This window comes from Girardinichthys multiradiatus, chromosome 9 (genome assembly GCF_021462225.1).
Source record: "Girardinichthys multiradiatus isolate DD_20200921_A chromosome 9, DD_fGirMul_XY1, whole genome shotgun sequence".
Taxonomy (NCBI): Eukaryota; Metazoa; Chordata; class Actinopteri; order Cyprinodontiformes; family Goodeidae; genus Girardinichthys; species Girardinichthys multiradiatus.
In genome coordinates, this window is record NC_061802.1 from 38,124,346 (window position 1) to 38,152,187 (window position 27,842).

The following is a 27,842-nucleotide window of genomic DNA, read 5'->3' on the forward strand; positions in this document are numbered from 1 at the left end:
CTTCTTCCAAACTGACAGCGCTAAAGCTATTTTGTACAAAGGTATGGGCTTAACTATCTGTCTCTAGCTGTACAAAGCTGCCAGGGACATAACCCGCAAATGGCTTGCAGCAGAAATAACAGCAAAAGGCGATTCCTCAAAATACTGACTTAGGGGTTGAATACACATTCACGGTGCACTTTTTAGATTTTTATTTGTAAAATATGTTTGCACACATAGTTTTCTTTCCACTACACAATTATGAACTACTTTGATTTGGCCCAATCGCAAAAAATCCCAATAAAATACACAAAAGCTTGTGGTTGTAAAGTGAAGAAATGAAAACATTCCAGGGGTGTGAATACTTTTGGACAGCACTGTATTCACACAGAGGACAGCATTTTTTCCAGATGAGATCAATCAGTCTGTGATCAGGCTGTAGCTCTAAGTGCTAAATGTGGCTCATCTCCCTATAGACACTCAGTTGGTTGACCACACAACTCCCACTTGTGGATCTCCATTAGAGTGTTGAGTGATGGGAACACGCTCCACTCTCATGACACAGCTGTCACAGAGAACAAACACAGACGAGATTCACTCTGAATCGCCCCACAGAGTCTGTGACTCAGCCCACAAGATATGACTCGCGGTGTAGATGAAGAGAGATCTCCTCTAGTAGCAGTCTAGTAACTAGACTGGGGACATAAAACACCCCACTGGAGTGGTCCCAGGTCTCCTACCTTCCACCGGCCTGGCGTGACTCATCAGCCAGCCTGGAACGCACACACTCTCTAAAAATAGAGCAATAACACACCAGAATAGAAATGAGAAATTCCTAATAATAAGAGCTTTGCTTCATACATAAAAAATGAGGAAGAAAATCCTTCTCTTGAGAAATACTTGTGGAAAATAAAACAGAACTATGCGGTTAGGATAGGAGTGCGCACACACTCTGTTAGACACACAGAGAACTTATATTATTCTCACATACAAAAACAATACATAGTGCATAAAGCCATTGTGTTCCATATGCCTGACATGTAGAAAACGCCTTCATACACCCCGTTAACTAAGAGTGGTTGGTAATACCAGAGACCTGAGACCTAAATCAACTTATTTATATCCTAAAATCCAAGCTTGTTCAGTTCATTAATCATCTAGTTCAGAAGGTTTGATGTAAGGTTCTCTCAGAGAACTATAAGCACTTAGTACCTTACCTGCAGTGGATAACTCTCTTCTACATTTAGTATAATCCCAGATTACTTGATCCTAGAGGCTGAAGCTAACGGCTAATCTAATAGCGGTCTAAACATCTGTTTGTTTTTAACAGAACCTCATTTTTTTTTTAAACACAATTGATCTAAACCTCTTTCCACAGTCATCCTTTTAGTCAAGTTTTGAAATCAACCTGTAAATTGGAGTCTTTCTTATGGATCTACTTATTTGTTTGCAGTTCAGAAACTTTCCAAAGTGAAAAAAGGAAAAGTTTTTGTTGCTACAATACCTGCTTGAGCTTTTATTTTGTAAGCAACTGCTCTCTGGCAGAGTATGGGCTCTTACTGTGAAGGGGAGGAGCTCACAGACAGACTGACTCATGCAGAGAGAAAGAAAGGCAGGGACGGAGGGAGGGAGGCTGCTTGTGTCACTGTCCAACTGCCCACAGCTATATATGCTGCTCTGTACCTGGCAGAGCAGCACTGAGACTGAGTTTGTTGCTCTGCAGCAGTTTATCTACACCGAAGATCACAGCACTGAAGGTACAGGTTTTTCTGATCCTCTTCTGTCAACCTGAAGCTCATTCTGACATGATTAAACCGATTTTGGTATGAGTGAGAGAAAGGGAGGGAAGGATGCTTTTCTGTAACTTTTTAAAGTTTTAGATTTAAATAGAGTAAACTTTTCAAAAATATTATTTCCTTTTATTTATTGTTATTAGTATTATTCATGGTTTTTATTTGTTGAAAATGCAAGTTACCAAGTGAAAATGTAGATTATGGACTTGTACCCTTCCTCTGTGTTTCCAGCTTGTGCTGAAATGATATGCGTTCAGAATGGCTGTTTGGTGTTTTTGGAAGCACACAGAGGCTGAGTTTGATACCCATTCATTTAAGTGAGGCTCAGAAAAGGGAAGCCAGTTCAGACTGAAGAGAGGAGGAGGAGAACGAGAAGAAGCATCATTTTCAGTGCCTTCACCAGAAACTAGTGTGCTGCTTTTCTCTCCAGGCTGATGTTTGTAACAAACTCAGACTACGTGGTTTATTTGTTTGCAGAGCTCCTCAGCTGAGTCAGATGGATTATTTAACACAATAGGCTCACCAAAGTGAGAAAGCTTGTAGCTCACTCCGCTATGACTCGTTCGCTGGCTGATTTCTTCACTTCTGCATCATCTACTCCCCCCTCCTCTCCTTTCTCTTCTGCTGTTAATCTTATTTGATGGCAATGCCATTCCTTCTCTAGGCAAGAAAGTCTTCAACCTTCCTGCTGTAGAGGAGAAACATCTAACTTGAACAACAGCAGAGGAGTGGGGAGAATAGGAATAGGTGGATGGATGAAGATGAAGCAGTCTTCATCTTTTATACCTGGATATGAAATACAAGTCAAGATAGAAAGCTTAGTAAGGAGAGGTAATAGTGTAAGATGAGAGGAAGAAAGGAAGAAAGAAAGTAGGGCAGGGAGAAATGTGTGACCAGAGTAGCCGTGAGCTGTTGGTGTGGCTAGAAAAACGTTCTGTGCTACGCTTTAATGATGGGGGGCTGGGGAGAAAACAGTCTGCTTCTATTTTATGTAGTGTGTGTGCAATTAGAGGCACGGAGCAGGGGGGTGGGCTAGTGGCAAGAATGAATGGTGGCACCCTGGAAAGTAAGTTAAGGACTTCAGGACATATGTATCAGCAGAAGTGGATGTAGTGAATGGTGGACAGCAGATAGATGCTCCCTGGTTTCTGAGGATTGCAATGCCTTGTAAAAGCATTCACCCATGAACGTTGGTGAATTTTACTGGGTTTTAGGTGACAGACCAACAGAAAGTACAGTATAAATGGAAAACGGAAGCAGAAGAAGTCTTTCACAGCCCCTAGTAGGTTTCTCTTCATGTTAGTCTTGTATTTAGCTTCATTCATCTTCCCCACAACTGTGACAAGATTCCCTGTCTCTGCTGAAGAAAAGCATCCCCACAGCATGACTCTGCCACCAACATCTTTCATCTTGGGGATGGTGCATTTAGAATGATGTGCAGTGTTATTTTTTTGTGCCTTAAGGCTTTTTTTGCACACAGGCCAAAAAGTTTGATTTTGGTCTTTTGTGACCAAACCACCTCTTTTCACCTGTACCCTACATGACTTGTGCCAAACTTCGGATGGGACTTCGTTTGGATTAATTTCAGTGAGAGCTTTCTCCTGGCCAGGTTGGTAGTTGTGCCATACTCTTTCAGATGATTGGTTGACTTCTGAATCCAGCTGTTTCCACTAGATTTTATTTGCATGATGCACTTCTCTGATTTGTAAAATAAAAAGTTGAAAACAATTTATGACTTAAATTACACTTCACAATCGTGCCATGAGATAAAATACCAATAATGGACCTTAAAGTTTGGGGTTGTTACGTGACAGCATGTGCAAAAGTCGAAGGGTCAAGAAAACCTTTGCAAGGCTCCGTCTATTGGATTGAAATTGCTCAGTTTTATTTGTAGCTATCCGAAGTGCATTGGCAATAAATTGCAGTTTCACAATAAATGTGTCATAAAATATGTCACTCTGTTCAGTAAATGTCTAGAAGTTGCTGACGTTACACATTTCTACAGAAACAGGTGACAGAGGTGTCAGACGTCATCAGTAGAGACATTAGACAGACAGTCTTACTAATAGTCTGCAAGTCTGACAGTCTCCCATGTATCACCTCACTCACTGTGACAGATTAACGAGATTTTACTGCTGATGTGCTTCAGGCGAGTGCATGCAGACACACTGCCGTGATGACGCAATGCTCACCAAAAAGCATTTAAACACCCCAATTTCCTGTCATTTGATATGTCTTTATCAATTGGGTGATTTAGTCTCACAGAGCTGCTGTTTGTGGCTGATAAAGTATTCATACCCCTAAACTGTTCCACATTGTATCATGTTGCAACCAGAAACATTTATATATTTTACTGGGATTTCACTCTGATAGCTGTAAATGAAATCCAGTTCAACCAACACTTAAACCAACTTGCAGATGGATTTACAGAGTTAGAGGGGCTTGACACAAATGCACAGTACTCTTTTCCTTCACAATTATGTACAACTTTGTGTTGGTCTATCTCATACCACCCGATTTACATGCATTTAAGTATATGGCTGTAAATGTACATCCTTCCCACCTTGTGTTTGTGTTCTAGGTGTGACACGGAAATCCAGTTTTACTTTCCAGAATAAATCATTTATGAATAGCACAGTCCCACTGTTACCTAGCCACAGAAGTGTTTGCAGAAACAAACATTCAGACGTGTAATGCAAATACACGCTGGCTTTACAAGCTGAAGGCAGGACTCTAATCTCCCCTTTTCTGCTTAAGAAAACCCGCAGACATTAGAGGATAACGGGAGCAGACTCGGTTCTCCCGGTGTTGTTTACAGAAGGAAACACCTCATTTCTGCCTTCATACATTCAACAACTTCCTGCTCGCTTCCTGTTTTTAGCTGGCGAGGCTAATAAAGCGCCTGTGTTATTTATAGCCAGCTGCAGAGCTGGTAAGATGGACGGCAGATAAAACCTTCGATTGCTCTTTGTTTACTTGCTTTGGTACTGAAATGGGTGTCCGATGCGCTGAGGGCTGTTCGGGTTCAAGCAGCTCAAGTAGGCAACAAAGAGCAAACATGGCCTTTACAATGCTGGGGTCTCCATTTATTAAAGAAACATGCTGCTGCATCTGGCACTTCTCACTGAGACTCCAACATCACAGGGCTGTAAAACACTCCCTCAATTATGTTACTGTCAGGCCACTCTGGGCTCTGTTTATTGTGCTTTCAGAAATGTAAGGTAAAGTTCCTTCCAGACCAGATCTCTCTTTGCCTCTTCTCTCGTCCCCTGAATTAAGTACAGACAGGATCCGACCCAAAAAGACTTTCATTGACTCCTCCAGGAGTGAGTGCAAAAAAAAAAAAAGAGGCACTGCGAGATGGAAGATTAATTGTCTTACAGTTGGAGCAGCTCACAGAGGAGCTGAAATGTTTTCTCTGTGAAGCGGATCGTTTTGTGGGCCAGTTGGCCCAAATCAGAACAGCAAAACACAGGGCTGTTGGCGTGGCAACAGAGGAAAACTTTGCCTACTAATTAGACCCCGCTCTGACATATAGATGGATAGGAGGGAACAATGGAAATCTGCTCTGATTTTGAAGACCTTTGTAACAGGTCTTTATGGAGAAGTTCAGGTCAGAGTTCAGATGGATGAAAAAGCAAGATGTGAAAATTCTGTTGGACTTTGTGGTCAAAGATTTCTGGAAGAAATAGCTGGCGGTTGCTCTGATTCTGGATGACCTCGGGTTGCTAGTTTGGTTGATCCAAATCCTCTTGAGGGATATGAAAATATTTATGAAGCAGGAATGAAAAGACCTGGCTGACCATTTAAATATGAAGCAAATGTTGAAACTAGATTCAGATGCAAATTAAATTTGGCTATAATTGTAACCCTCTTGTGCCAAGTAGTTGTGGAAAATGCGAATTACACAGATTTCTTGTGCACAGAAACTTAATAAAAAGCATGACAGTTACAAAGTTCTTGACAAACCAAGAAAGTAAATGGTACACTTTAAGTTGAGATGCACTGATTCTACGTTTTTGACTGATTTCCAATCCCTGATTTTTGTAAAGCTTTGACCTTGATTCGGATTTCTTTAGGAGCTGCAACACAGGAAGATCTGCAAACCGCAATACAAATTTGTTTCCAGCTTTTCTGCTGTGACGGGGCATTAATTATTTGTATTAGAAGCCGATTTAACAAGTCGTAAACAAAATACTATGGAGTATAAACCTGGCTTTAGCACCTTATATTAATATCTAGTGCAATCTGTATGGCTACTATAGCTTGCTGAAACTGTTGCTCTCTCTCACTCTCTTGCAGCCTGAATGGACAGCAGAAATATCTCGCCTTGTCATAGGAAATAGATTTCTTGGCTTGTGATTTTTGGTGATACACTTCCAAATTTAAACCTTCAGCTTTGCTTTGTAACTTCCAAGGCATACTTGAATTCACCATTAACCATTTGCATAATGACCTGATTTGTGAGTTTCCGACTAGCCAGCGATCAAGCTTTAAATTAGCCACCTGCCGATCTCTCGATGCATCTCCACCTCTGTCTCCTGCCTCCTGTTTAATTTTTTTTTACTATCTCCAATAAGAACTGTAACACAAGCATGTATTAAAAACAGATAAATGCAGAAAAGGACTTTGAGGTTTTTCATGCTGAGCTTGTAAAGCAGTGAGGAATCAGGCTGTGAGGACATGAAGTGTGTTTCCTTTCTGCTAGTGCAGACAGGCTGGCCGCTTCTGCCTGACGGACTGAGAACAAAGCCAAAAAAGGAATAAAACTGCTGTGGAGCGCCGCGAGCCTCACCAGATGCCAAACTATTCCTGTAAAAGCACTCTTTCTTTGGAGGCCTGAGGAGGAGAGCTTTGAGAAATGTAAAGGAAAATGTATACAAAGAGGCAGACATTGAACTGATTGTGTTGCTTTTTGTGGTCAGTGAGGACTGTAAGGAGAGCACCAGGTGGGGACAACCTGGAATGATCGGAATGGATGCTTGTGGATTAATGGGTATTTATTTGGGCCTGTGACGTCCACTCTGGAAGGAAGCATAAAACCATAATGAAAAACCAAAATGGCTTGGAGAGACTAATCAGTCATGCTGCTGTTGGCAGCGGCAACTAAAGAGAGAGGGAGGGGAAGGGGGTCTGCACTGTCACAGATAAAAAATAAAAAAAATAGTTGAAACACTCCACTGATTATCCGACATCTGGAAAAGGTTTGGGCACGTGAACTTGGTGGACTCTAGACAACAGGCACCGCTGGGATGTACAGTATATTCTGAACAGTGAGGAACTCATCATTCTCACATGCAGCACACATTTCTGAACATTCTTTTAGATTTACAGCCTCCCATGCTTTCCAAGGATCCAATGTCTTCTTCCTGATCCTTGCAGAAAGTTGCATTCAGTCCTGTGGTTTTTGTAGTTTGTATAGTCTTAAGGAAGCCCATATTGCCCTCATTTACGAGCTTGGAATTGAATTTCAGGAGAGGATTTATATGCTTTAATATTGAGACTAACGTTGTTGTTATCATACTGTGTTGCTGCTGTCTCTATCAATTTGTTTCTGAAAACCTCCTGTCTTTTTAAGACCTGTCCCTGGAACTATCAGTCATCTCTGTTTGGTTAGCTGACAGCAGCTTAAAACTAATGCAAACACTCTACTATCAAGTTATTACACAAATAAATCATATGAGAATATATGGAGTTAAGAAAGAAAACCCTAATGCACAGTACCTTGCAAAAGTATTCACAACCTTTGAACCTTTCCACATATTACCTTTTAAAAGCGCAAACCTCTACGTATTTTACTGGTATTTTATGTGATACTCCAAACATCCCACCAACACACAAACATTAGTGCAGAACATGGTGAAAAGAAATTGATACATGGTTTTGTAACACAAGAAAACTAACACTGCAGAGCAAAGGTTTAACCTGTAAGCTGAGGAGGGCGAGAGAAGCAGAATTTGGACAGGAGCAGAAGATAGTTGTGCAAGAGGCATGCTGAATGCAGAAACATGGAATTATGACAATGAGAGCTGAGTTTGTGTGAGAATTGTGTAATGGTGGAGATAGTTCAAAGAGAAATCCTGCTCTAAAATTTATTATGTATGTTCTTAAATTTTTGAAAACCACATTGAAACTGCAATTGCAGTGAAAAGTGGCTCAACTAATATTTCAAAAGTATATATACTTTCCTTCCAGTTCAGTCACCGGTACTTTGTGTTGCTCTATCACATAAAGTCCCTGTAACATACAAGCAAGTTGGATCTTGTAATGTGACAAAATATGAAAGAGTCCAAGGGCTATGAATACTTTTGCAAGACACTGTACATATGAGGCATTTTAACCACTGCAAGATCAGAGGAATCCTTCCTTTGTTGTGTTTTATGAACTTTATACACAAGAAAAGCTGTATACCACACTGAATAAAAGACATCAAAAGAATTTAACAACATATGGTCTCTTTGAAACTTTACTAGTTCATTTAAAATTGGTGTTGCTTGGAGGTTAGAAGTTTGGAGCTGATGACATCCCAGAATTTCAAGCCTTTCTCCTCCACAATGACATGACAACACTGTGACTAAGGTGGAGGAAAAACTGGATAACCACAACTCTGGGAAAAAAAACACAACATTTCATCATCAGGACCCATCTCCATGACTAAATAACATAATGTGTGAACATTACAGTTGTTTTTCTTCAATAGGCAGAAACATACAAGTAGAAGGAGCCACGCCTCAACTTATTTCACAGAAAGAAAAACAGCCTCTGCAGCACTCCAATTATCTATTTCTTAGGCTGTGTGCCACTGTTAAACAACAGCAACAGAGCTGTTTTCCTCCCACTCACACCTATGGTCTGATTCCTCTTACACACTTAAAGTGCTGTCAACAGTCTGGCTCTTTTTTAAAGGCTAGAAGCTGATACACTATCAGTCCCTGCTGCTCGTGCAGTTGTTTCCTCCCCAGAAGTTGTGTATATTCCAGTTGTTTGACCAAACCTCAGGCCTGACGGAGCCAAGGAAAAACGCCTCACTCTTGTTAACAGCTGTCAGGAAAACGTGAGAGAGTTCTGTCTTTAAAGGTTAACCTCTGTTGGGCTCCAACTGCAGTTGCGTAGAAACCTGCTGTTGAGTCAAAGAGAAACTGATAACAGATGCTTGGTTTTGTAACTTTTTTTTGTGTTACCGTGTTACAGCCCCCCTCCACCTGCTGTAAAACGGGGAGGATTAAAGGAAGCTTCATTGACTGTATCTTCTGATCATGATTCTTCCTCTCAGGAACGCAGCCCAGCTGAAGCAGCTGCAGGACCAGATTCTGTTGGAGCAGCAGGAGGCAGCCATCTGGCAACAGCAGCAGCACATCCAGGAAATCCCACCTCCACCCTTGCAATTGCTTCAGGAAGCACCTCTACCTGCTCCACCATCTCCGCCTCTACCCCCTCCTCCCTCCTTCCAGGAGCTGGAGAGCAGCACAGCCATGCAGGCCAGTACCTTCAACTATGCCCGGCCCAAGCAGTTCATTGCTGCTCAAAGCCCGGGTGGGGCGGGCTACATCGCCCACTCCTCTGGTTCCTCTGGGTCCAGCCTGTCCTCCCCCCTGTCTCCACCCACCTCTCACAAGTCCTTAAGCAGGGTCACCCTGCCTCCTTTCACAAAGGCTGGCAGCATTGAGTCTCCGACCTCTCCTTCCTTCCCGCCCCCTCCTCCACCCTTCCTCAGCCCTAGCAACCTGTCCTCTCCATCCGGCCTCGCCCAGGATTTTCCCCCTCCTCCACCTCCTCCCCCCCCTCCTGTCTCCATGTCTCCAGCAAACTCAGATGTGTCGTCACCATTCTCCTCAGTGCCTCCGTCTCCTGCCTCCAGCTTCCTGTCCTCTGTGTTGCCCTCCACACCTTCCACACCTGGCAGCCCCACAGTCAACAGCCTGGGCCTTCCCAAAGGCAACAGCACTGTGTAAGTGTCCTTCAGCATGCACATTTATACTCTTTGCTCTCTGTTCAGAGTTACGGGTTGTGTCGAGTGAGACATGCAAGCCCTTTCTACACAGCATGAACCCATAACAGAGCTTGGGTAGACATAAACCTGCAGGCGGCAGTGAGAAGGGATAGATGGATTGGAAATGACATGTTTGAATTTTTATACAGCATGTTTAAAGAAAAATGATGAAGCAGCGAGAGAAAAGGTAAAGTTTATCGAAGGTGTAATGGCAGGAAAATAAACCCCAACCTGAGAGTGAAAGGTGAGTCCAAGTCAAACAAACACTCACACATGCCTTAGATGATATAAAGTCAATTATGCAAACAGAAATGGCCAATTTAGTTTATTTTTGTTTATTCACACATCAAACATGAAACATAATACGCATAGTGTGGTAAAAATATTTGCTCCCTCTCAGATGTTTGTCTGGTTTTGATTCTTTGTCACACTTAAATGTGTCAGATCACTCAACATATTTCAATATTAGACAAAGATAATCTGACTAAATACAACATGCCAATGATTTGTTAACTTTATTGATTTAAGTCCATATTTTAACTAGGCCTCTCCAAAACCTGTATTTGGTTTAGAGCCATTTAGATGTGGACTTGTTGTTGTGCTTTGGATCCTTGTCCTGCTGAATAACTAAAAAACTGAATAACTGATAACAAGGTCACAAACAGACAGATATTCTCCTTCAGGATTTTCTGCCAGAGAGCAGAACTTCTTGTTCCATTAATTACAGCAAATCATCCAGGTCCTGAAGCAGCAAAGCAGCCCCAGACCATCACACAACAACACTGTTTGTTTTTGGTAGGCTGGCCACTGCTGGGAAAGTTCACCATTGTTCTGAATTTTTTGTTTATGGATAATGGTTCTCAATTCCAGACTGATAGATACCAATGATTTTGTTTCTCATCTGTCTTTTAATTTCTTTAGATTGGGCCATGGTCTCTTCATCTTTTAGTCTACTTTGTGTTGTCAGACAGGTTCTATTTAAAGGTGTTCTTCCATCATTTTTTTTCACCACAACACAAAAACAAATGAACAAAAACAAATGAAATAAACACATCTTGTTAGATATATATGTAAACAATATAATTTTTCAGGACCAGTTTGTTTTGTTGGAATACAACATAATGAAGTTTGGTTTTGCTGATAATTAATGAAAATTCGTTCGTCTAACCTAGCCATCTGCTACCCCTAACCCTTTTCATGATTTGTTCAAAATAATTTTATTTTGGACAAAAACAAGCTATATTTTATATATTATAACCCTTTTGCAGAGCTAATTTGCCCTCACACTGTAAGGCAACCAGCCCCACGATACTGTCTGGCCAAGCTACCAGGACAGAACACAAGGGAAAAAATCAATTAATTTAAAAACAGCTTGTGATGTTGCCATATATCAAATCTCATAAAATAAATGTTTATTTTCATTGAATAGCATACCAGAAAATGAGACGGTGCTTCTCAGAGATCCATAACCATGTACAAACTCATTAATATAAATTGAAAGTTATAAACCGCAATAGTGTTATAACAAGTGAGGCAGAAAGGTGGTTCTGGTTTTGATGTTCTGGTACCATATGCACAATGGCAGCTATGTTAAAAGTAAAGTGTGTGAGGAGTCTCTGACAGTGTTTAGAGGCCTCTTCCTGTAGCAGCTCTGAAATATATTCTGGACAGAGGAACTCTCCATACAGCTTCCCTCACTATCCTCTACAGGGCCCCTTTGTCTGCAAATGTAAATATGCTCAACAACGTTGGTGAATTTCTGTCAAAATCCCAAACCTGGCTGGTTTGACATTTTCATTTAGCTGATAAAAATCTGTGATGGTACCTCTCTCCTGATGAAAGGGGAAAGTTATTTATTTTCCTAAATCAGGGACATTCCACCTTCATCTTTCTTCCAGTTATTTTTCATCAGCCCTTCACTCACTCCTGCACTCCCCCTCCTGCTGCATTGGTAGAGAGATAAGAGGATACAGAGTGGAATGCAATAGCTGGACATGTCCAGATAGGGGTTAGAGAGAGTTCTGGTGACGATGCAGCAGGAGGAAAAAGAGATTTCAGCTTATTTGTGTCTATGGATGAGCGTGTGTGTAAGGAAGCACAAGTTTAATGATGATGAGTTACTTTGTTGTCCTTCTTTCAGCAAAGCGTTCCCCAGGAAGTCCTCGGTCACCAAGACGCCTCGCGTCGTCTCCGACTCCGACATTCAGGGATCCAAGGATGCTGTGATCCAGGATTTGGAGAGAAAGTTGCGTTTTAAAGAAGAGCGCATAGGCAATGGTCAACAGGTGTGTTTTTATCTGAGTGTATGTGTGTGTTTGTGTGTTGCCAGCAGTGATCACATTGTGTGTGATCAAAAATGAGTGTGTTCAGTCTTTAACGTGGATTAACATGTTACGAACAAATACAAATTAAAAGAAGGCAGTTTCATGAAAGCATACTTATCAAACTCCAGATGGATTCACCTAAAAATAAATCTAAAACATTTTAACACCAGGGCTAAATGCAGCAGCAACGTGACAGTGAGTAAAAGTGTGTTTGGTGCAACTGACGCTACTAACCCGCGCTGACCTCATTAATCCCTGCTTCCAGAGGTTAACCTATGAGGAGAAGATGGCTCGCAGGCTCCTGGGGGCCGACAACGCTGCCACAGTTTTAAACATACAGGACACAGAGGAGGAGCCAGTCACACAGGTATGGGGACCCTTCAGGTGGGGATCAACACTCCTGGGGCCAGATGCAGAAATTATTATTATTACCCATCATCACAGATAGATAAATGTATCAGTTTTAACCTCTCAGTCAGACAAATTACTGTGTCTTGCAGAAGTACTATATAAATACCCCCTGAACCTTTTTACTTCTTATCACATTACAATCACAAACCTCAATGCATTTAATTGTGATTTTATGCAATCGACCAACCAACCCATAAACACAACACAAAGTAAACCAACAGAAAGCAGTGAATCAGTGTGAAGTGGAATTTGGTGGAATTGATTTTCTTTACGTAGAACAAGAGGAAACCTCAAATGTGTGATGGGGATTTGGATCCAGTCACCTTTATTTCAACATCTCACAAAGCCTGTTCAAACAGTTGAACATGTAGAAACATCCCCCTGGACACATCATCAGTGTTGAAACACAGGGGTGGCCGCGTCATGCTGTGAGGATCCTTCCTGAATGGAGTTAAGTATGGGAGAACCCTGTTGGAGGCTGTTGAGACTGAGGCAGAGGTTCACCTCCCATCAGGATTACAAGCGTTAACATACAGCCAGAGCTTCACAGGAATGGCTCAGATCAAATAATATTCATCTATTACAGTGACCAATGCCAGAGGGTAGAGACATATCCTAAATGGCATGCAGCTATAATTTAAATGAAAGGTGGTTCTACAAAGTTTTGTCTCAAGGGAGCTAAATTCACTGGCATGCCACACTTTTCAGATTTTATTTAAAAAAAACAATAAAAACATGCATAATTTCTCTTCTACTAAACAATTTGTGTAACAGCCCAACACAAAGTAGTTGGGCTGTTACACAACATCCCAACATAATGCATTGAAGTTTGTGTTTGTAACGTGACAAAACACCGAAGGTTCAAGGGGTTAGGAATACTTTTTCAAGAGATGACACAAAACATCAACAGAGAAAAAAGTAATCTTTCATCATGATTCAACATGAGAATCAAACAGGCTTAGAATGTCTGTTTATGAAACCTGTTCACTTAGTATTATCTGAAAATCAACAGCAATCTCTAAATACTTTCTTTCCATTTAGAACACATGGTTGCAGTTATACATCACTCCAAACTAAAAAGGAAACATTATACACGTCAGGCAGGCCCTGTGAATGTTTCTGTTGCGTGTACATATTGTTTATGCATCTGGTCCCCGGAGGGGAACATCCCTCAGGCATGGAAATGTTTCACCAACACTTCCCCACCAGTGTTTTTTCACTCTGCTGCATGTACAGTGTATGACATGAAGCCTTTTCTGATGTCCACTGATATCATTTTCTATCTCCTGATCACCAGCCATCCTTTAGCCCAACCCTGAGCCACTGTAAACACTTCTGAAGAGCACAGTGTAAACACTGCGGAGGTCCTCCAGGGCCCTCCATAAAAAGCTTTGTTTATTCAAACCGCTGTTGCTGCAAACTTGCTCCAGAGTAACATCCAGCTAAAGCTAATATGGCTGTTTGTCTTATTCTGAGCCAACAAGCAGTTCTGTTGAGGTGCATAAAAATAGCAACTCTTCCCGCATTTAGTTGTATATTTCAAGGCTAAATGTGGAAAAGGAAAAGGCTAAATTTGTAACATATATAAAAGGTACAACCACTAAACGTGGAGTTCCTACTGGTATTCAGCTGTAAACAGGAGTTTGATTGGATGCCGATCTCTTGGAAACATCATAATGGTACACATCAGACAAAACTGCACTTTCCTATTTCTTTGTGCCTCTTTGCATGGAGAGCAACTGGACTGTTAGAGATCTGAGCACGAATGAATCAGCACCAAGGTGTCCTGCTAGATCACACCCACAGCCGCCCATTTCCCTCACTGTCTAATGCTTAGAACTGAATACACTGAACCAAAACGTTTTTTTTTTGTCCCAACAGGAATACAAGTCAGCTGATAAAGAAACTTACCCCCAAAAGGTTGTTTTAACATTCTCCTTTTTGATACAGGTCTTTTTTTTTATCCACACTGTTTAGATCTGCACATTGAAATCATATTAAGATATTCATGGCAGAACTGAGAATATGGTTGGCAAAGCAGACAGAGTTCTATCACAGCTTTCTGCAAGCAAGAAATGAAGTTAGAGAAAAAAGACTTTTTGGTGTCTTATGGAAATATTCATACACCTTCCACTTGTTCACCTTTTGAAATATTGCAACAACAAATTTCAGTGTGTTAAATGGGATTTTATGTGATATCCCACATTAGGTTATTTTCAACCCCCTCAAACCCCTGTGATACCTCAAAATGAAATTCAGTGCAGCCAGTCACCTTGAGACATCACCTAATTAGCAAATTGAGTCCACCTGTATGTAATTTCTTAGTATAAAACCAGCTGTTCTGTGAAGGCTTCAGAGGTTTATTAGAAAACATTAGTGAACAAACGGCATCATAAAGACCAAGGAACATAGTAGATAGGTCAGGGATGAAGTTGTGGAGAAGTTTAAATCTAGGGTAAAGGGTTAGGTTATAAGACATCCCAAAGTATCAAACCGAACCAAGCTTCAACGTCCTCACTGTGAGCTGTTGAATTTTGGAATGGCAAAATATGGCCGTCCACCTTCACTAGCAGTCAGAGCAGAATGAGTATTAATTACAGAGGCAGCCAAGAGGCCCATGGTAACTGTAGGAGCTAAAAGATCCACAGCTTAAGTTGGGGAATCTGTTGACACGAGAACCATTTATCATTTACTTGAAAAATCTTATATAAAAGTGGCAAGAAGAAAGACGTTTTTAAAGAAAAATGTTAAAGTTAGAAGTTTTACCACAAGCAGGGAGATGCAGCAAACAGTGAAGGTACTCTGGCCAGAACACACAAAAATTTTACGTTTTGTTATACAGGCAAAGCACCTCATATCATGTTAAACACACTGTGAAACATGGTGGTGGCAGCATCATGCTGTGAGAATGTTTTTTTATTTTTTTCAGCAGGGACATTGAAGCTGGTCATAGCTGATGGAAAGATGGATGAAGATATATAAAAGGACATTTCTAGAAGAAAACCTGCTAAAGGCTGTGCAAGACTTTAAGAATAGCAAAGGTTCACCTTCCACAAGGACACTGACCAAAAGCATAGTCAGAACTACAATGAAATGGGTTCGATCAAAGCATATTCATACATTGGAACGGCCCAGACAAAGTCCAAACCTAAATCCAACTGACAGTCTTTGGCAAGAATTATAAACTGGTATTCAGGGGCTCTCTATCCAATATGACAGACTTTGAGCTTTTTGCAGTAGACCTAACAAAACCGTGTCTCCTGACATGCAAACATGGCAGAGACATACCCCAAAGACATGCGCCAGTAAAAACCATACATAATTTTCCTTCTAGAACACTGTTTTGTGTTTGTTTGGCACATAAAATATCGGTAAAATACATTGGAAGTTTTTGGTTGTGACAAAATGTGAAAAAGTTCAAGCGGCATGAATACTTTTGTACAGCACTAAATAGTGTGTCATGTTGCTTAATCTGCACTTTTCACAGTGAAGCGTGATGTTTCACATATTCTATATTTAAACGTTCTTTTGTGAACAGGCCATTATTTTGTCAAACTGCCTGAAAAGGAACTTCACTCAGAGTGATCACATATCTGCACAGGCCACTTCTCTGAGTTGGTTCTGGAGGATTAATGCAGGCTCTGCAGCTGTGCCCGAGGCATGTCATTATCTGTGTGATGTGTCATCACACTGAGCTGCTCTGCAGATGTTCCTAACTGCTCTGCAGAGTGATGAGGGATTGATGGAGATGGTTGTAAAGGAGGAGTGGCCCATCTGGGGGAAAAGGACTAGGAAACTTGGGGGAACGTTCTTGTATGGGTGATGATCAAGACAGGTTAATGAGTGTGTAGTAAAGCCTTGGTTTTAGGTCCCTGCATGCTTTTAATCATGCTTTTCAGGTAAACTATCTCTCTCTTTCTTATTAAGTTGACCTCAGACTTCTGACTCTGTCTGTGTCTCTTGCATTCAGGAGTACAAAGTGTCCAGCTTTGAGCAGCGCCTCATCAGCGAGATTGAATTTCGTCTGGAGCGTTCTCCGGTGGAGGAGTCGGACGACGACGTTCAGCACGACGAAGACTCTGCCCGCCAGGGGGTGCCGCCTTCCTTCGACCAGAAGCTTAAACACTACAAGGTGTTTGAGGGCATGCCAGTCACATTCTCCTGCAAGGTCCACGGAGACCCCAAACCAAAGGTGTCCATCACTGATTGAAATATTTTCATGATATTACACTACAAGTGCTTCTCAGTGAATAAGAATATCAGTGAAAGGTTTAATTATTCTGACTCAATTAAAAAAAATATTCTCTACAGAAATTTTGGCATATTGAAAGTATGTACTGCACAGTATATGCGCTCAGTGCTTAGTTGGGGCTCTTTTTGCAGTAATTATTGCATCACTGCGGTGTGGCATGGAGGCAATCAGCCTATCAACTGCATTGTTGGCCTGTGTCTCTCATTTTCTTATTTGCAATACTCCATAGTTTCTCTATGGGGTTCAGGTCAGGCCAGTTTGCTGGTCAATCAAACGCACTAAAATAATGGAAATTAAAGCAGGGGTTGGTACTGTTGGGTGTGTAGGCCAGTCCCAGGTCCTGCTGGAAAATTAAAATATCATCTCTATTAAGCTTGTCAGCAGAAGGAAGCAAGAATTTAAAACAAATCCTGGTAAATAACTAAATGGACTTTGGACTTGATGAAACATAGTGGACCAACAACAGCAGAACACATGGCTCCACAAAGTACACTGATTGTTGAAACTTAACGCTGAACATCCAGCAGCTCGGATTTTGCGCTTCACTACTTTTCCTCTAGACTGTTTTAAATGGGCTTTGCTTCACAATCCTCTCCAGGCTGCGGTTATTCTTGTAGTTTACGCATCTGTTGCTTGCATACAGCACTCTGTGGGCAGCTAGCTTCTTTAGAAATTAGGTTTTTGGGGTTTACCCTCCTTTTGAAGGGTGTCAATGACTGTCAGTGCTTGAGTCTGTAGATTTCCCCATTATGGTGTGTAGGCGATGACATTTATTATTTTGGGTGATCGGCCGATACTTTCATGTGAAACCGATCTTTCCCACCGATTAAGGTCTGAAAATCACCCACTGTCCCCTTTTGCTAAGTCATGAGAGAGGGCTGACTGACAGAGCTACCCACCAGGTCATGTCTACACGTGCACGGTTCACAATTGTTGACATTATAAGATTGGACCATTGAAGGTAATGACACTTGGCAGTGTCGGTTATAAATAAAATCTGTATCGGACAAAATTTGAATTGGCAGGTCAGGCTTTTTAAAGATCGTAATCTGTGATCAGCCGGAAAACTGCAATCGGTGCACCCCTAATTTCTATATTAAAAATCCTTTTTTGTCTAATGTGATATTCTAATGTTCTTTCAATTTTTATTAGCTGAAAGCCATTATCCTCAAATTTAACCCTTAAAATATATTTTGCCTAATTAATGTATAAAGAATACATTTCACTTTTAGAAATTAATTTCTGAAATAAATTAAGTTTTGATAATATTCTAACTTACTGAGAAGCACCTAGGATATCTGCAAGTCCTAAATTATGTTTTGAAAGGAGAAGATATGCAATCTGTTGTAATAAGATGCAGGACCTTTGCTTGAACACTCAAAAGCTTTGTTCTAAATTTCTGAAATGATGATAAGCTTCCTCATAGGTAAAGAAGACTGAATTTGAAACAAAAGATTGTAGAAAATCACAGCATAAAAATAAGATTTTAGTATTCATTTTCATGTGCCTTTTTGCATCTTTTCTACCACAGGTGTACTGGTTTAAAGATGGCAAGCAGATCTCCAAGAGGAGCGAACACTACAGGATCAGCCGGGACCCAGACGGTACCTGCTCCTTGCACACGGCGGCAGCCTCACTGGATGATGATGGAAATTATACCATCCTGGCAGCAAACCCAGACGTAAGACAAAAAAAGAAAAGCACACACAAATATGTACAGGGGTTGGACAATAAAACTGAAACACCTGTCATTTTAGTGTGGGAGGTTTCATGGCTAAATTGGACCAGCCTGGTAGCCAGTCTTCATTGATTGCACATTGCACCAGTAAGAGCAGAGTGTGAAGGTTCAATTAGCAGGGTAAGAGCACAGTTTTGCTCAAAATATTGAAATGCACACAACATTATGGGTGACATACCAGAGTTCAAAAGAGGACAAATTGTTGGTGCACGTCTTGCTGGCGCATCTGTGACCAAGACAGCAAGTCTTTGTGATGTATCAAGAGCCACGGTATCCAGGGTAATGTCAGCATACCACCAAGAAGGACGAACCACATCCAACAGGATTAACTGTGGACGCAAGAGGAAGCTGTCTGAAAGGGATGTTCGGGTGCTAACCCGGATTGTATCCAAAAAACATAAAACCACGGCTGCCCAAATCACGGCAGAATTAAATGTGCACCTCAACTCTCCTGTTTCCACCAGAACTGTCCGTCAGGAGCTCCACAGGGTCAATATACACGGCAAGGCTGCTATAGCCAAACCTTTGGTCACTCATGCCAATGCCAAACGTCGGTTTCAATGGTGCAAGGAGCTCAAATCTTGGGCTGTGGACAATGTGAAACATGTATTGTTCTCTGATGAGTCCACCTTTACAGTTTTCCCCACATCCGGGAGAGTTACGGTGTGGAGAAGCCCCAAAGAAGCGTACCACCCAGACTGTTGCATGCCCAGAGTGAAGCATGGGGGTGGATCAGTGATGGTTTGGGCTGCCATATCATGGCATTCCCTTGGCCCAATACTTGTGCTAGATGGGCGTGTCACTGCCAAGGACTACCGAACCATTCTTGAGGACCATGTGCATCCAATGGTTCAAACATAGTATCCTGAAGGTGGTGCCGTGTATCAGGATGACAATGCACCAATACACACAGCAAGACTGGTGAAAGATTGGTTTGATGAACATGAAAGTGAAGTTGAACATCTCCCATGGCCTGCACAGTCACCAGATCTAAATATTATTGAGCCACTTTGGGGTGTTTTGGAGGAGCGAGTCAGGAAACGTTTTCCTCCACCAGTATCACGTAGTGACCTGGCCACTATCCTGCAAGAAGAATGGCTTAAAATCCCTCTGACCACTGTGCAGGACTTGTATGTCATTCACAAGATGAATTGATGCTGTATTGGCTGCAAAAGGAGACCCTACACCATACTAATAAATTATTGTGGTCTAAAACCAGGTGTTTCAGTTTCATTGTCCAACCCCTGTATGTGGGAGGCTGCATATAATGCCTCCGGACTGAACAGAAAGAAGGCGTTTAATGATTCAGGAACTCACTAACACTCTTTGAAGGGTGAAAAGTTCATGTTCCACAGGCTACAGAACAATGTTTTCCAGCTTTATCAAATGGTAAATAGCCTGCACTTGTATAGCGCTTTATCTAGTCCTAGGACCACAAAGCATTTTACACTACAATCGGTCATCCATCTATTCACACACTGACAGTGGTATGCTACAATGTGCCACGGCTGCCCTGGGGCACACTGACAGAAGTGAGTCGGCCATACAATCGGCACACCTAGGCCCTCTGACCACCCCAACTGGCAACCCACTGGTTGCTGGACAAACTCTTACCTCCTGAGCCACAGTCGCCCCAGACACATCTAACAGACGTCTTCTTTGTTTTACTGCGAGTCATCATTTCAAACACTGCCTCTCTTTCTTTGTCCTCCCATCGCAGGGCAGGGTAAGCTGTACCGGCAGGATGATGGTCCAGGCTGTGAACCAACGGGGCCGCAGCCCACGAATGGCTCCCGGACACATGCGCAGGTAAGGATTGTCACTGACTGATGGGGAGCTAAACAGAAAACAGGACATCCAGCCTGTTTTTTTTTTTTCTTTTTTTGGCTTAGGAGTGGGCCAGGTTGCCTGGTAATGTCAGGTCAGATTTGTTCTACTAAAGGGGCAAAATGAACCCCCAGCAGGAGGTTGTTTGGATTTACTTTGGTTTAATCGGTGATTCTTTTTGCTAATCTGTCATATTTTATAAACCAACTGCACCCAACCAAAGATCAGAACCACAATCAATGAAAATAGGGAATGATACATAAATTAGGGGAAAAAACACAACTGTACAATTATAGGTAAGATTTGAGAATATTCTTTCAATCATGTATCTTCATAATTCTTGCAAAATACCTGGAATAAGCAACATGACACACTATACCAGGAGAAATAAATAGATACACGGGTAAGAAGCGGTTTGTTTTGGGGTAAGAAATAAAAGTAGAAAGGACTAAAATGGGACCACGTAGGTATGGAAAGGTAAAATGAGGGTACCAATATTCAAAAGGTCAAACAAAACAAAATCACTACTATTAAAAGTAACAATAAAGACATCCAGCTGCTGGCTGGCACATGTGCAACTGACCGCCCACCATCTGCACAACTTCTGCTGCCACACATTTCTGCGCAGACTCAGAACGGAAAAGGTTCATATTTACACACGTGTTTGCCATGAGCTGAAATCACACTGTTCTTTGTTCAGCTGTTCAATCAAAGACGAAAAGCTGAGTGTTAATGAGAGGGAACACGTTTGTTCTGACCTTGTATACACAGTGTGTACTCGTAGTAAAAGACGATCACAGAGACTCTAGACATAAAAACCACCTGTGAGCTGTTATCACCATGAACACACCCTGATTAGATAATAGCTCTGAGTTGTTTTAAGTGAGGAGAGAAATCCAGATAACAATCAGTGTCTTTTTGTGTACAGCCCTGGTTGAGGTGCAGGTGGGATGGTGAGGTCACTGTTGTTGCAGGAAGGATTTAGAGAAACACCTGTGGGTCCAGAGATCACAAACAGGAAGAGGAGGGTTAATGTAAAATCTGACAGAAGGAAGAGAGCACACAAAGCTGAATATGAGTTTTGTCATTGGGGAATTTTTCTTTCAAAAAGCATACATTTTCAATTTAGATACACATTGCTTTAATTTCACTTTCAGATGTGCTGCTTTTTCACAAAACTCACTTCTCACACTATAAAAAATATTGCTTGCTTACAAAAATGATTTGGCTCCCCCTCCAAACTATGAGAATGCCTCTTGCACAAATATATTCTTTTTGAATCCTGTTTCTCCCTTATTCTCCCTTATTCTGAGAGAGAGCAAAGAAAATCTTTGAGTAGAGAAAACATATTTGAAAGCACAGACCTCATCCAATTCAAGAGCAAGGCCCAGGATTCCTACAGGAGCAGAAGATATCAGCCCCAGACATTAATCTGAGCACAAAACATAATTTTCAGGAGGAGAAGAACATACAACCTCAGAAATCTTGGTGTTATTTTTGATTCCGCCATGTCTTTGGAGTCTCATTCCCACAGATTAATCAGAAACAGTTTTTTTCAGCTTAGAAATATTTCTAAGGTGCGGCCTCTGGTGCCAAAAGCCGAATTAGAGATGGTTATTCATGATTTTCTTTAATCCCGTCTTGATTATTGTAACAGCCTTTTTGTATGCTTGAATAAGAAGGACCAGCTCCTGTCAGTTAAAAAATGCTGCTGCAAGGCTTTTAACTAACACACAAAAGAGGCATTACTCCTGTTTTGATATCTTTACATTGGTTTCCGGTTCATCTTAGAATTCAATTTTTAAATTTTAGTTCTCACTTTTAGAGCTCTGTGTGGTCAGGCCGCATTTCTGACCTTCTGGAGCCCCTCAGTTATTCTCACAGTTTGAGCTCATCCAATCAAAGGCTGTTAATGGTTCCACGAACCTACTTTAAAACCAGAGGGGATAAATCCTTCAGCGTTGTGGCCCCCAGGTTGTGAAATGCGTTGCCTCCATCTTTGCGCTGCCTTACCTTTGTGGATTCTTTTAAGAAGCAGTTGAAGACACATTTATTCAGACTGGCTTTTAACCAGTTTCATTGTGTACGTTTTTATATGTATTCTGTGTAAGATTTTTTTATTTTATTTTTATTATTTATTTTTATTTTTCATGTATGTTTTTTTACTACTTATGTTTTTATACTTGTTTTTCTTGTATAGCACTTTGTGGTTTGACCTGTGAAAGGTGCTATATCAATAAAATTTACTTACTATTTGCAGGCAAGCTAGATTTTGAGTGTGAGCGTTTTGAGCAAGAGCAGGACAATATTTGATTGAAAATGAGTAGTCTTGCTTAAAATGCATGCTTTAATATGCTGCAGTTTAGGTTTGTAATTCATTAAGAAAAAAGCTACATATATTTCATGTCAAGTTCACGTTGTGGCATGTGTTAGTTGTCACTGGTAAAATGAACAAGAGGAGGGAAAAAAATAAATCCTCAGCCCAACGTTGTATGAGTTCATCCTCAATGAGCTTTTGAGTTGGTTCACACAGGTTAAAACTAATACCATGTGCACAGATAAAATCGTCAAGAATGTATTTTAAACATTCCTGTTATTTTGGCCATACTAACCTGTACAAAGGTTGGAGAGCAAAGTAGGAAGTTCTCTGCTCATCTCTGCTGTACCTGCAAACTCAAAGCTGGCACTGTCTTTGCCTGTAGCAGGCTCTGCAGAGTAGCAACAGGCAGATATCGGTACATAACTCCTTAACTCCACCCATGCACAGAAATGAACAAACAAACACAAAACAAGCACCAACCTGGACTCTTTTCTTGTATGAAGTAGCTTAGGTTTGACATTATTTCCCTAATAAGAGTCCCATTTAATGACACCAGGAAAAGCTGTGTTGAAAGGTCGAATTCTGTTGAATTCAAACTTCCCCAGAAAAAGTTAATGCCACTCATGGCTTAAAAACAAACAAACATACATTCTCTTTTCACTGTACACTTTGTTGGCCTCTGTCAGGCACCGGTCAAGGTCTAGAGACAGCGGTGACGAGAACGACAACATCCAAGAGCGTCACTTCCGCCCCCACTTCCTGCAGGCACCTGGTGACCTCATCGTCCAGGAGGGCCGCCTTTGCCGGATGGACTGTAAGGTAAGAACACACCCCTGGTTCTGACTGCATCAACATGAGTGAGTATTATGATAAAAGAGAGGAAGGAAGGTTAGAGCAGTTCTCTGCTGCTGCTTTATCCAAACACCTGGGAATTCTATTGGTCAACGTATTAGTTCATTTCTTAGCACCAGGTCCAGCTGCAATTCAAACCTGAGACATTCTTGCTTGCAAGCAACTGAGATAACTCTACACCACAATGCTGCTCTATTCTGAGATGCATGGTTATAATTCAATATGATGAAAAAACTGATCCTTTGCCAAATATGGCATAAATACACAAAGGTCAGAATCTGTCATTTTTACTTCAGTCCTTGATTTAACCTGTGAAAGTATAGAGAAACTATAAACTGCATGAAGTTTAGGATCCCACAGTACAGCTTTTTATAATAAAATGAAGCAAGTAGGATGCTCTAAAGTAACTAAGAATGACTGAGGAGAAAAAAATGTCGAAACCAAAGGCAATATGTTAATCATAGTAATAAAGAAAGCTTTTTAAGATCCACCCTTTAATTCAATGTCTGGATTGCTCTGAGGGAGGTTCTGTGTCAGCGCTGCCAAAGAAACATTTTCCCTTTTTCCTTCTAGATTCTGTAGGAAAAAAAAAACTGGCAGAAAGTAGATCTTTGCTTTCTTATGAATGTCTCACAGCAGAGAGAGAGAATACAAAGGTGCAAGCCTGGAAGGATCGCATTATTTGCGCTTGCAGTTTTCGCTCTGTCTTCACCTCACCTCCCTGCAGCATTTAGAAACTACTTAAAGCTTGACCATATAATAAAAAAAAAACACCCACAATTAGCTCATTATAAAGAGACTCTTTTTATTCATGTAAAAAATGGTCTCCATTTTTTCCTGGTCTGTACATTTATATCGAAGATTTATTTACAGGTCATGTGTTTAAAAACAGGTGGACTTCTGAACATGTGTTAGGGTGCTTCCAGAACTACTTATCACATCTTAGTCTACATCCCTTTGGGATTTCTATGAACACTGCTGAAGTCTTGGAATTTCTATAAAAACCATATGGGTCTGGCACATGTTCCAGGTGGGAAAGGGAGCAGCAGGCCAGGTTTTGGGTTTCTCACCAGGCAGTTTTATTTCTTTGTTTGTTGTGTTTATCTGAGGGAGCCCAGTTGCCTGCATGCTTCGTCATGGGAATAAACTGCACAGAGATAAACCAAGCACCTTTCATACTCCCAGTAAACACATACACAGAGGACCATAGTGAACACATGCAGCTAATATACTAATTTCTCTAAGAAAAACAACCAAGGAATGCACGCTTTGCAGTTCCGGAAAAGGATTCACACATTTTTATGCTTTCTTCCACCTGCAGGTGAGTGGCCTGCCCACCCCTGACCTCATCTGGCAGCTGAACGGACAGACCATCCGTCCCGACTCTTTCCACAAGATGCTGGTGAGGGAGAACGGTGTGCACTCTCTAGTCATTGAGCCCGTGACAAGCCGCGACGCAGGCATCTACACGTGCATCGCCAGCAACAGGGCCGGCCAGAACTCCTTTAACCTGGAGCTCATCGTTGCAGGTAAACGAAAGGGTTGCACATAGACAATGTTGGTAGGTGTGATTAATATTATTATTTTTTTAAACGTCTCGCTCAACAGCTAAAGAGATGCACAAGGCACCTTCATTCATGGAGAAGCTGCAGAACACGAGTGTCGCTGAGGGTCACCCTGTGAGACTGGAGTGCCGTGTCACGGGTGTTCCTCACCCACAGATCTTCTGGAAAAGAGAGAACGAGTCATTCACTCACAACACAGACAGAATCAGGTAAATGTCTGTAATTCTTGCCTTTTGATCCTCACATTCAGAACAGGGGATGTGTTTTGTCACATCCAAGCCTCAGACTGTTATGTATTTTAGTGGAATTTTATATGATGGACCAACACAAAGAACGGCACAATGAGGTGAAAGAATAATACTGCAGTTTTCAACACTGAAATCTGAAAAGTCTGCCGTGTATTTGTCTCCAGGCCCTTGCATCAGTACTTTGTAGAACCATCTTTTACTGCAATTAGAACTGCAAGAGTTTTAGAGTATGTCTCTCTTGTTACATGGATACTGAATTTTCTGCACATTTTTGGCAAAACAACTCAAACCAAGTCAGATTTGATGTGGAGCATCGAAATTAAGGTCTGGACTTTAAGTAGGCCATTCTAATGCAAGATCATGCTTTGTTGTAAACCATTATCTATACCTGGCTGTACATTTGGGTCATTGTCCTTGTTCAAAGATGAACTTCCATGCCAGTCTCAACTGTCGCCTCCAACAGGTTTCCCTCCACGGTTGTCATGTTCAGTTCTGGTCTCACTTGACCAGATCACCTTTTTCCAGATGTTTTCTCTGTCCCCTACATGACTTGAGCAAACTGCAAACCAGACTTCTCATTACATTCTTTTAAACATGGTTTTGTTCTTGTCACATGCAGACTCTTATTCACTAATTAGGTGAATTCTGAAGGCTCTGGATCTTATTAAGGATTATCAGTGTAAAAGGGGCTGAAACAAATGCATGCAACACTTCAGATTTTTGTCAGTTTTGAAAATGTATCACTTTATTTCCACTTAACAATTAAGCACCACTTTGTGTTAGTCTATTACATTAAATCCCAATAACATGTTTGTGGTTGTAATGTGTCAAAATGTGTTTGAGGGGTAAGAATAAATTTGCAAAACACTGCATTGATAACATCAATGCTCTTTCCCAGCATGCACCAGGACAACTGTGGCTACCTGTGTATGATAATCCAGCCAGCTCTAAAGGAAGATGCTGGTTGGTACACTGTGTCTGCTAAGAATGACGCCGGCATTGTTTCCAGCACCGCACGCCTTGACGTTCACAGTAGGTTCCAGCTGCTCACTGGGTCAAACGTTTTCTCCATGCTCTCATCTCCTCAGCATTTAACTCTCCATTTCCTCCTCAGCTCAGTGGCAGCAGCCAAACCTTCCGAAGCCCAAGAAGGTCCGTCCCTCAGCCAGCCGCTACGCCGCACTGACGGAGAGAGGTCTGGATGTGAAGGCAGCCTTCTTTCCTGACTCCAGCCCGTTGCCACCCGGTGGCCTGGTGGAAAGTGAGGACCTGTGACAGATCGTATTTGACTCCAAACCCCCCTGCAAATCCTGCCCATGATCCCCCTACACTCCTGAGGAAAGACCACAGAGAAGCAGGGGGCGGACTGAACTCTTGTCCACCACCACTGAACTGCAGAGGGGGAAGGTGCAGCTGTGGTTTCCTTGTTATAAACCCTTTAAAGTAAAGAAATTCATCAAGGTGGCCTGGAAGGTGACTGAAGTGCTTATAATGAGAAAAGAGTTTAAGTGCCTCTTGATTCTGTAAAAATATGAAACAATGCAACACAGATTCAGGATGCATGCTGACGCGGTGCCAACTGTAACACACAGACTTAAACTGTAGGTAGCGCCACTCACCAGGAGAAAAATTCATCTAAGCTTCGCTGAAGATCACAGACCTGGGCCTGTGGAGTGCAGGTCTGATATCTGCGGTACTGGATCCTAGTATTCATTGTCTGGTCAGAAATTAAAGGGACTGGAGGAAGTCAGATCTTCCACGCTGTATGTTATGTTGTAGATGAAGGAAGGATGTTTGGTATGATGAAGGTTTGAGGTTAAAGAGAGCAGAATCTTAAGTGGAAGAGCAGGTGCACAGTGGGATGAGACTGAGTAATGGAAAACATGGAAAATTTTAAAGATGATGGTTCATTTTGTTGATTTTCTTCTACTTTGTAGCTTCCTTTTCTTCTAGCAGAGTGAAATGCAATGTTCTCACTGATGAAAGGGTGCTGTGAAAGGTTTCAGTGTGGCTATGCAGTACAGATCATACCATTTTATTTTTATATTTACCTTCCCAACCATCTTATCTTAAATTAGAGCATAGCTTAAAAAAATGAGTGTTATAAACATTCAGTACTGCCTTAAATCACACAATTTCTTTGCATGTTCTTTTCATACATCTGTATAGTGGCAAGCAGCTTTTACCTGGATGTACAAAACACAAATTCTCTCAGTATTCAGGGGTAACAAAGACTCAAAATAACAAAAAAAGGAAATTAAAGTATATTTATACCTATCATTTTGTCACTTTTTAGACATCTGTTGTATCAGCTGACATTAAAGTACTGACACATTTCTATGACAATCAGTGACGGTATATGGATTGTTCTCATGATTTTATTTTATCTCATCAAATATAATAAAATTTCAGATCTGAAGAGAGTGAAATGTTTTTATACCCTGGCAGTCCTTTATAATGTTTAGTCACCTTACAGTGCCTTGCAAAAGTATTCACACCCATTGAAGTGTCTTCCATTGTAAATGTACACTGCTCAAAAAAAA

The 27,842-nt window shown here is 41.4% G+C and overlaps 1 protein-coding gene across 1 annotated transcript in view; it reads left to right on the forward strand.

Moving 5' to 3' along the window:
• palld (palladin, cytoskeletal associated protein) overlaps nt 1-27,718 on the forward strand; it is a 98,234-nt gene extending 70,516 nt beyond the window's left edge. Inside the window, exons 12-23 of the mRNA XM_047374962.1 lie at nt 9,046-9,720; nt 11,903-12,047; nt 12,352-12,453; nt 14,379-14,417; nt 16,468-16,689; nt 18,281-18,430; nt 20,208-20,296; nt 23,321-23,453; nt 24,808-25,015; nt 25,095-25,260; nt 26,198-26,331; nt 26,414-27,718. Coding sequence (XP_047230918.1) covers nt 9,046-9,720; nt 11,903-12,047; nt 12,352-12,453; nt 14,379-14,417; nt 16,468-16,689; nt 18,281-18,430; nt 20,208-20,296; nt 23,321-23,453; nt 24,808-25,015; nt 25,095-25,260; nt 26,198-26,331; nt 26,414-26,574 — 2,224 coding nt within the window. The 3' untranslated portion in view covers nt 26,575-27,718. The remainder of the gene's footprint in view (nt 1-9,045; nt 9,721-11,902; nt 12,048-12,351; nt 12,454-14,378; nt 14,418-16,467; nt 16,690-18,280; nt 18,431-20,207; nt 20,297-23,320; nt 23,454-24,807; nt 25,016-25,094; nt 25,261-26,197; nt 26,332-26,413) is intronic.
• The last annotated feature ends 124 nt before the right edge of the window (nt 27,719-27,842 follow it).